The sequence below is a fragment of the Watersipora subatra genome, chromosome 1 (genome assembly GCF_963576615.1).
Source record: "Watersipora subatra chromosome 1, tzWatSuba1.1, whole genome shotgun sequence".
NCBI classification, from domain to species: domain Eukaryota; kingdom Metazoa; phylum Bryozoa; class Gymnolaemata; order Cheilostomatida; family Watersiporidae; genus Watersipora; species Watersipora subatra.
Window position 1 is genome coordinate 58,753,345 of NC_088708.1, and position 10,690 is coordinate 58,764,034.

The 10,690-nt window shown below is 36.8% G+C and overlaps 1 protein-coding gene across 2 annotated transcripts in view; it reads left to right on the forward strand.

Moving 5' to 3' along the window:
• Nucleotides 1-10,690, forward strand: part of LOC137386042 (uncharacterized) — a 52,018-nt gene that overhangs the window by 20,763 nt on the left and 20,565 nt on the right. For both annotated transcript variants that reach the window (XM_068072696.1, XM_068072697.1), the window contains exons 6-9: nucleotides 2,051-2,341; nucleotides 6,865-6,940; nucleotides 7,810-7,915; nucleotides 8,030-8,126. In XM_068072696.1, the coding sequence (XP_067928797.1) occupies nucleotides 2,051-2,341; nucleotides 6,865-6,940; nucleotides 7,810-7,915; nucleotides 8,030-8,126 (570 nt within the window). The remainder of the gene's footprint in view (nucleotides 1-2,050; nucleotides 2,342-6,864; nucleotides 6,941-7,809; nucleotides 7,916-8,029; nucleotides 8,127-10,690) is intronic.

The window sequence follows — 10,690 nt, forward strand, 5'->3', positions numbered from 1 at the left end:
TTCCAAATAATCATGGAAGTTATCGTCACTTTCTACATGAATTTTTCTTTGTTTAGATGAGAGAAGTAGGGAGCAGGAGCCATCTGAGCTATCACAATTAAAACAGTTAGCACTCGTGCTAGGTGTGATGTCTGTTTTCACTAGTCGAGCTTTCAGTGCAGATTTGAAGCTACAGACACCTGGATTATTGTTGAAACCTCCCTTGGCCCGAATCCTTGAGGGCAGTGTTTCTATATGCTCCTGTCCAAGCTTGTACATAAGTAGATACTTGGCCTCGCGAAATGTTTGAAAAATTTAATTCCCTATTCCAAGGTACAAGGTACGCTTATGTAGAGGGTCGGGAATTATCTCTTCAGATTGCTTGGCGACTTGGCTCTTCATAGCAAAGTGAAGGTTCCAGGACTGGCTCATCTCGGTCTGGTGGAGATGATTTAGATAGTGTTGGTCGGCATAACAGTCAGCTATGCTTTAGTTGAGTCGGTTGTAAATATTTTGTCAGAGAATCAAATACCCTTGGTACAGCAGTAGGCTTTAGTATGGCAGCCATCGTCAGACCAGGAGGTCTGCAGGAGATCACTGCCGAGCGCGGAGTATTTGGAAGGCATCCAGTCCTTATGTTTCACGGCGTCTATCCACTTGTTACATATGTCTAGGTGTTTTTCTTCCAATGGAAAGGTGTGGAAACTGAGTTAACTGTCTTTTGCTGGAGTATTAGAACAACCAAATGCACAGCAAAAATTTTTACTTTTGTCCTACAAAATAATCAGTAAATAATTGCATTCTTATGAGACCATCATAAAGTAAAAATCTTTTCGTTGGGTTTAACTACACTTCTAAATATAGCACAGCCATCACCATACTCATTTACTAGCCTATGTCCACCTGCCATGGTGATGAAAAACTTCATGAAATGGGCAACACTTCGTCTACTTCGCGGTTGCCACCTCTTTGTGCGAAGCAACTTTTCAAATATTAGTGCCAGCAATGAACTTTAAGAAAAAATTTTGGAAAAAACTATTATTTGTATGCATATCTCGGAAAAATCCGCAAGATTTCTTGCTCTTCATATCTAGGTACCTCTCACAACCACACTTAAGAACAATTGGAGTAAAATTTACCTTCGAATCATTTCCAGTGCTAGTAGTTGCTCCACTCTCCATGGCTTCCTATTTAAAACTATGGCCTGGACTAGGCAAAGTGAACAAAGCAACAAAGTGAACATAAACCTATTTTCTGATGCTGTTTGCATAACACCTAAGACCCAACATTTATATTCATGGCAGACTGCAATCAGTGTACCATTTACCAGTGTGTATGCTTTTGAAATCAGTTTGTACACCTAGCTATCTGACATGTTAGCCCATAGCATAAAGCAACATTGATAATTTTGCAATATTTTTTGAATAGATCAATATACATTTTTACTCGCACTTCACATATGAAATATTCCACTTTATGTTTACAAATTTGCAGGGTAGGAAATGCATAGTGTATAAGCTTTGCATCTAAAATTTTAAACCAATATCTTGTGTACTTTAGTAGTTATGTCAAATTACATGTAGCAACAAAGCTGTCCTCTGTCATTCTTTCAATGTTAACAATGATGACTGCTTGCCTGACCAGCTGCAAGTGAACAAAGCGTTGACGTTACGTCGCGAAGAATGTGGCTATTTAAGTAGGACACAATGCTGAGCCGTGATGCATTGGATTGCCCAGTCTAGTATAGTTAATAGGTCTATGCTCTGTACATACTCTCTACTCTCACTGTATATACTCTGTACTCACTCTGTACATACTCTCTACTCTCACTGTACATACTCTCTACTCTCACTATACATACTTTGTACTCTGACAGGGCATACTCTGTACTTACTCTGTACTCTCATTGTACATACTCTGTACTCTCACTGCACATACTTTACTATTCCTGCCAATACTTCGTACTCTCTGTGCATATACTTAGTTTCAGTTCGTTATTCCTAATCTTGTTACTTCAAATATTCAGTCTTGTCATGGCATGCTTCTTAGCTATGGTCTCTTTACATTTTAGTGAAACTGTGACCGCAACTGATAGTCTGAACGCTTTGCCTTCTGCTGATCAGATAGCGCCACTACCCCCTTCACCTGCTATGCGGGTTGATTTTGCGGATGACCCGGAGTCAGAAATGTTACTTGAAGCTGAATCTGATGGGGTAATTAAAAAGGCCGAAATCGAGCAGATGGAAAAGAGTGACTTCTTTAAGAGTATCAAGGCCAGAATAATAGTTCAGCCAATCATAGCGGCCCTCAGACAGAATGCTGAGTTTACATTTGATTATCTAGTCTTCGTCGTACTCGCCTCGTGAGTTACGCTCTACATCCCTCTACATCCCATTACTTTCATTAATTATTTAATTATTTTCAATAATAATTTAGAATACTTTGTTAATATTGGCAAATTTAATAATAATTTAAATTTATAAAATATGTATATATTTTATTATTTTAATGAATTTGTTGTAGTATATACAACAATTTGTAATATATCATATAATACAATTTGTTGTATTATATACTATAATTAAATTAATTTGAGCTGCATTTTCAACATGTCAATGCATTAAAAATTGAGCAAAAATGAGGCGCCGGTGAAGGAAAGATTCCTGCTACGCTTGACTCGTTCTATTCTTAGTAAGACAGAGTTACGCTAGCCATCATCCTTCCTTTTATATCATGCTGCTGAGTAATGATTATCTGTAACAGTTATTTGTAATATTTATCAACTCACCTCAACATGACTTGTGATCTCATTTGGCTCTATTCGTGATGCACTGACTAGCTTAAAGGTTGGCTTGCAACAAAATTCACATTACAGTTATTTGATATGAAAAGATTCACCATGTCTTACTCTGTTGTGCAGTAGGTGCAAAATATGTGGAAAGGGGATTACAAGCTCTTAAAAGCTCAAAAACGAACAGGAAATCGCAGGCACGTGAGACCGCCGTAGTTTGGATTCTCTTTCCAAAACGGCTCAAATATGACGTAGTTGCGAGAGATGGTTTCTGTTTACACTTTCATGCAGCCTTATTCGTCGAAATATTTTCACAAATATACTTCACGCATTCAATAAAACCATGTCTATTGTTCTTACGCGTCTATTTTATCGTCATCGTAATGCTGTCACTTTTAGCAGTGATATCCTATAACTTACCTTACAAATTTGTTTAATTCTTTAGCCTTAGCTTGAAGGAGTACATATCGTTGTCTGATAATCATGACGAGTCTGTTGGTCACTTGTGATAATCGAAAAGTGCTGCAGAAATTATTTGCGAAGTATTGGGTCACATGATCAGATTACGACTTGCCGATTAGACCAAACCGCAAAACTGTAAAGTAGCGAGCATCTATATTTGATACGGGGTATTCGGTAAAACCCGAAGTGTTTGTCATAAACTAGTGCTACGATAAGCTTTATATTGAGCTTTTTATTGGCCTTTCGATTCACGTGAGAACATCACCTGACAATACAATAGTCAAATTTCATGGCTACGTCATTGAAATAAAGAGATTCCAATCTACGGCGGCTTTTCGTTTTTGAGCTTTTAAGAGCTTGTAATCACATTTCCACATATTTGGCACCTACAACACAACAGAGTCAGACATGGTGAATCTTTTGATACCAAATAAACTATGAATTTTATTGCAAGTCAACCTTTAAGTTATTAGGTCGGTGTTGGGGACATAGAGCTACACATAGAGCTGCTTATATTGTAATCTCGTAAAGGTTGTTTCTATTTATGTACATAAAATTAATAAAAAAGTCTCTCTACAGCAGTGGTTCCCAACCTGGGGGGAATTCCCCCCTAGGGGGGAATTTGGCATTTTAAAGGGGGGAATTTTAGTTTTTATAATTTCACATTTTACGAACGCGCTTTTAAGCCTTAACAAAATCCTAGATGAGTTTTTTGTTCTCATTCCTCTTCTATTACATGTATATTCTGGCTGGGGTAGTAGACCAAGTACCTTTTACTGTACATTCATTGTAATACAGTCTGCATGTAGGTACTGTAAATGTAATAATCTTTGCCAACAATTTGGAAAAATTCCAATAAACCAGCTTGACCTTAATTAATGACCTTAGTAACTAAGGTCAAACTAAGGCTTAGTTTAAAATTGTGCTGCTCACAGTGCACATGTATTTGACACAAGGACACACTCACTTGCCAACTACTGCATCACATGTAAAAGAAAAAAATCTGTAAGAATCTTTGTACAAGTATAATTACATCTATGCTCACATTATTGTTTACTATTATCACTCATGTTGTCTTACTTGCTTTTCTGCAAATAAGTCACATAATCATGTATCTATTATAGTAGTAGATTAAATAAAAAATATTAATGCAGTCCAGATGATTATTATTGTACAAACAGATACTAGGTCGTTTATAATAATTTTTAGCCGCCGCTTTATTTTTACAACTACTAATTAGTGCAAGATGTCAAAGGCAAAGAAACGAACCTACACTGAGAGTTACTTAGATTATGGGTTTTCGTATCTTATGAAAAACGGTCGTCGGCCTCCGCAATGTGTGATATGCCTGAAAACTTTCTCAAATGTCTCCATGAAACCCTTTCAGTTGAAGCAAAACTCGCAAAAACTTTACCCCACATTAGCTGAGAACGACCGGAATTACTTTTAGTCCAAAAAGCGGCAAGTAAAGAGAAGTTGACTTGATGCAAGTGGAGATCTCTATGCTCATAGTAATGCACTTATTACAGTTTCATACGCTGTTTTCTACCGTATTGCTCAGTGTAAAGAGGCACATACAATAGGAGAGACCTTGATCAAGCCATGTATGTTAGACTGCGCATCAATAGTACTTTGAAAACTAGCTGGGCAAAAATTTCAAGACATCCCACCATCCAACAACACTGTGAAGTGATGCATTGATGATATTGCAGCAAGTATTGAAGAGAAATTAGTTGCTAAGATCAAAGCATCCCTATTTTGAGCCATACAACTTGATGAGTCAACTGATGTTGCCAGTCTTTCCCAGCTACTGGTGGATGGTAGATATGTGCATGACACATCCATTGAAGAAGCGTTTCTGTTTTGTCAGCCCTTGCTTCGAACAACTTCCAAGGGATGTGTTAAAAATAGTTAAAAATTTCCTTGAAAAGGCCAAGTTAGGTTGGGAGAAGTTGATAAGTGTATGCACTGATGGAGCACCTGCTATGTTAGGATGTAGATCAGGCTTTGTAAAACAGATCAAGCAAAAGAACCCTGATATAGGAGTGCATTGCTTCATTCACCGTGAAGCATTGGCATCAAAAACTCTTCCACAAGAGTTGAAATCAAACTTGGATGTGAACATAACAGTTGTGAATTACATCAAAGCATCAGCACTAAATACCAGATTGTTCTCAGCACTATGTTCTGAAAGTGATGTCATGTTTACAACTTTGTTATTTCATACTGAAGTGAGGTGGTCATCCAAGGGAAACATGTTAAGCAGGCTCTTTGAGCTACATATGTCTGAGGTTATGAAATTTCTTGAAAATAAAGGCCAGCATGAACTTTTAGCAGCCATGAAAGCTGGTAACTATGTATTTGAGACTGCATACCTGGTTGATACATTTGCCTAGCTTAATAAGTTGAACTTGAAGTTACAAGGGAGCAATCATCATTTCTTTGCCTTTCATGACAGCATTGATGCTTTCAAAGCAAAGCTGGTACTGTGGCATACACGAACCTGCACTGGGAACACGGTATCCTTTCCCACACTCACTGAATTATTGGAACACAAAACCTGCTCTATCTTGGTAGTCTAGTGGCAACCATTACTGAACACCTGTTTGATCTCATAACAGAATTTGGATGCTACTTCCCTGAGCTACCTTCAGAAAAAAAGAAGATGCTCAACATCACACGAAATCCATTTCAACGCACTGTTGAAGAAATTCTAGAGGAGCTACAATAGGAGTTTGTTGAGTTGGTTAACATTTCTGCACTGAAAGATGATCTTAGATCAATGTCTATTGACCAGTTTTGGCTCTCAGCGAGAAAAAATTCTCTACTCATTGCTAAAAAGGTAATAATGATTCTGATGCCATTTAGCTGCACGTAAAAATCCTTCAGCACTGATGAAAATCCTACACGTAGGATTTTCATCAATGCTGCACCTTAAAAATGAGAAAAGAAATCGACCTGACCTTGAGAGCGACTTGAGATGTGCATTATAAAAACAAAACCTGAATTGTGAAAACTTGCACAGAGGCATCAGCAAGAGCGGTCTCGTTAAAACTCATAATCTCACCCCACATCCGTTGAGTGTACCGGAATAACAATAATGTTGACGTGATTTATTACTATATATGCTATTTAGCAAGTTATTTAACAAATAAATATATGTATATATGCTGCTGACCTACATATATGCACCTGTGTAGCCCTTTCAGTGAATACAATATATAGTAGGCCTATGGGGTCACACTTCACTTTTTTCAGGGGGGAATTTGTATTTGAAAATTTTGCGAAGGGGTAAAAGCAAAAAAAAGGTTGGGAACCACTGCTCTACAGCTTTTGCAATTCTCAAACTGTTTCATGTAGATTAATGTTGCTTACTTGAAACAAGGATAAAAAAACTTATTGACTTTATCAGTGTAGAGGCAATGCCAACATTGACCTATTTAGCCTGCTGTTGGCTATGTCTTCCCTATTATTATTCCCATCTCCTAACTTTATTCTAAGCAATAGAAATTAATGTACTCTTTGTGTATTGCACTGCACACTCATCATTTGTCGTATGATTTGGCATGTTCCAAATTGTTTTGTCGTTGCGCCATTTCAGATATCTGTTTATTCAGGCTCTTTTGTTTCAGGATAATAGGTGCGGTTGGCCTGATTGAAAACAGCAGCGTCATATTGGTTGCCAGCATGCTTATTTCACCGTTGATGGTAAACTTGCTTTTTCTACCTACCTAAAACATCACGCTAAAACTTTTGTAAGGTTTCAAGAATAATGAAAATAGATAAATTAACAGTGGAATAAGTTTTCAAATCAATGTGTTAGATATACCTAATAATCATATGTGGATGAGATCTAGCGATGACTTTTCATTTCAAGGCACATGAATGGTTTGGAGAAGGAGATCAGATGATAACGTTGTAACAAATATAAATTGAGGTCAGTCACAAATAGATGATTTTAGGATAAACATTTGACTATCTTATTCTTGCATCTCTTCTAATGGCAGCGCTGTCTCACACAAACTTATGAAAATAGAAAAATATTGTAATTTTTAGTCAAAGAAATCTTAAATTATCTAGACAATAGTTACCTTGAATTGTATTCGTTTTTGTATAAAATGGATATGCATGAATTATTTCTTAAAATTCTTGATCCCTATTACGTATTTGTAACTCACATTTATGATTAATCTACCAAAAGCTGACGATTATGGGTAAATTATAATCTTAAAATTGCATCATAAAAACTATTTTCAAGTCATTTACTATGTTGGAATATAATTAACTTACATATTACAAAAACCAATAAAATTGGAAGACTTCTATTATCTCTTTATTTGCATTGTTATTTTAAGAGGTAGGCAACTCTAAACTTGACTTTAATAATTTGTAGCAAATCAACTCACTTTTTACTAGATAATTTGCAAAAAGTATATTTGTGTTTATATTTTAGCAGTAATGACTTTGAACCAAGTTATTTCTGATATACCAAGGTCCTCGGACTGAATATAATTAGATTCCATCATTAATTTCATTTAGTGGAAAAAGCTGTCAGTAGCTCCAACTTTCTATTTTAGGGTCCGATTTTGGCTGCAACATTCGGCAGCGCTATTGAAGATCCCACTTTAAGAAATGTTGGACTCAAAAGTGAGGCTGTTGGGTTGGCAGTTTGTGTTTTGACTGGTATGTTTTTAGTGCTCGTATCAAACCATCTGTTGCTTTGTTCAGCTTTACATGAGGTCGTGTTTCTGACAACCTTGTTGTGATGCGAGCTTACCAAACACCGGAACATTGTAGGGTTTCTCTTAGGTCTTCCTGTAACCTACATCATGAATAGTGAGAGCTGGTGGAAGCCTATTACTGGCAGCTGGCCTTCCCCGGAGATGTATGGCAGGTATGCATTGTGAGAGTATACTAGTTGTGTGTAACCTCAACTCACATTCTACTTCCGTGGATGGTATTTTACAAACCTGTTCTCACAAGCGGTTACAAAATGTTGTCCTGTTGAGGTTTGAATATTGTAACCAATTATGACTTGTATTCGTACACCTTTCACAACTTGTTTTTAGATGTAATGTCTATGTGCATCTTAAACCATTACTGCCATGAACAGCTTTCTTTGTTTTTTGCTAGGTAAATCAGACACGGTGATTCTGATTTTGTACTCAAATTAAAGATTGGTCCACTAACTTTCAAAGTCATGAAGGCTTTTTACTGTGTTATAATATCAGTCTCGCAAACAACACAATCGACACAACAAGCTCCGCCCATAAATAAGTGATGTATACTAGCTTTTTAGGAACGGAAGTTGAGGATGTTTAGTCCGATCTAAAATTATAGAGATTGACGTCTTAAAACTCAATATTATCTAAATTCAGCTTTCAGAATAATCTCAGTCATATATGAAAAGTAGATAAGCTATTTAACATTGTTCGTAGCTTGTTACAGGATGTTTAATGGGCTGAATGCCGAGAAAAATGAGCTCAAAAAAGTGCGATTTTATCACAAGCTAGCGTTATTACAGCGCTTTTTTGAGCTCACTTTTCTTGACGTTCAGCCTATTAAACATCATGCAACAAGCTACAAGCAATGTTAGCTAGCTTATCTACCTTTCACAAAAGACAGATTATTTTGAAGGCTGAATTTAGATAATATTGAGTTTTAAGACGCCCATCTTTATAATTCTAGATCGGACTAAACATCCCCAACTTCCGTTCCTAAAAAGCTAGCATACGCCACATATTTATGAGCGGCGCTTGTTGTGTCGATTGTGTTGTTTGCGAGACTGATATTATAACACTGTAAAAAAGTCTTCATGACTTTGAAAGTTAGTGGACCAATCTTTAATTTGAGTACAAAATCGGAATCACCGTGTCTGATTTACCTAGAAAAAAAACAAAGGAAGCTGTCCGTGGCAGTTATGGTTAAAGGTTTTGGGCACCATGGAGGAAAATTTTAGCGAGGCCCCAAATCGTTCATTGAGTTTATGAAGTTGAGGCATGTTAAGGAATATTCTAGCTTTATATGGTGTCTAGTAGACAGTGAGGGATAAGCGTTGTATTTTGCTTTATTTTAAGCACCTGTTCCTATGTGTCAGGCAAGTGATCCTTTGTGTCAGGTATCTTGTTCTGTGTCAAGCAACTGGTCCCATGTGTCCAGCCACTGATCGTGTGAGTGTGTGTGAGTGTGTGAGTGTGTGAGTGAGTGAGTGAGTGAGTGTGTGTGAGTGTGTGAGTGAGTGAGTGAGTGTGTGAGTGAGTGAGTGAGTGAGTGAGTGTAAGTGCATGCGTGTGTGCGCATGTCTTTCATTTCATCAATTAGCAAAAATTGTTCAGATTTTACTAAAATTGCAGAAGAGTCACTAATTTTCTTCAGACAACTGTCAGTCCACTGATCCTATGTATCAGGCAACTGCTCCTACCTATCAGCTATCTATTTTACATTGTTTTTTGCTGGATGTAACATTGTGAAATAGTTGTTCAAAATTCTTGTGTACATCTCAACAAGCCTCATTTTGAAATAATATTTTTTCGCAATTTCTCACATCAGAAAACAGGTTGTTTCCGCTGTTCAAAGCAGATAGGTTAGTATTATGACTAGCCATCTTGAGTAGCATATTTGTGCTCGCATAGAGACTGTAACTATCAGCTGTTGTTGTATGACTCACATGGTTGCTACTGAGTTAACTACTACCCTCTTTTTGTCTAGTTGAATGGTCTCCGTACTGTTCCAGGAAGGGTTGCGACTCTGGTAAATTTTAGTCATGGTTAAGGTGACAGCTGTACTGAGACCTTGTCTTGTTTAACATGTTCATCTGTAGTGCTAACAAGTGCTTAACTAATAATACCCTAGGTTACCAGGCAATGTTACCTTTATTGAAGAGTTATGTAAATTTACCGGTAACACGCTATGCATCATTAGGATTTGATATTATATGTTGTTACTAATATGTTATGTTACTCACACTCTTGATTATTTTGTGCCCTCAATATCTATCTATAAGCTTTTTATTTATGTGATTGTTGTGGTAGGTGCATATATTTGTTCTCTTTAATTCCTCCACGTAATAGGGTGTTGGGCACAGCCTTTGTGTCAGTCAACATTCGATGCTAGCACAAAAGGCCTGTTTATAGGTTTCAATACATTTTATCTTTTACTGACCCCCTCATGCCTAACTCTGGTTAATGTATTGTGGTCACACCAAGGGAGATCTGCATCCAGACAACACAACTACCACAGTCAGCCATATTATGGTTATGTCACAATTTTATGCTTATAAATAATATTAAACTTTATCGATATTAGTTATTTATAAATAACTAATTTTATGTAATAATAAATATGTATCTATATATTTCTCAAAGTTTGCCGTTTGTAGGATTGATTGTCTGGATATAGATCTTAAAATCTTGGAATAAATAATCCATACCGAAGAAGCATCGATCTCGGACTCTGCCG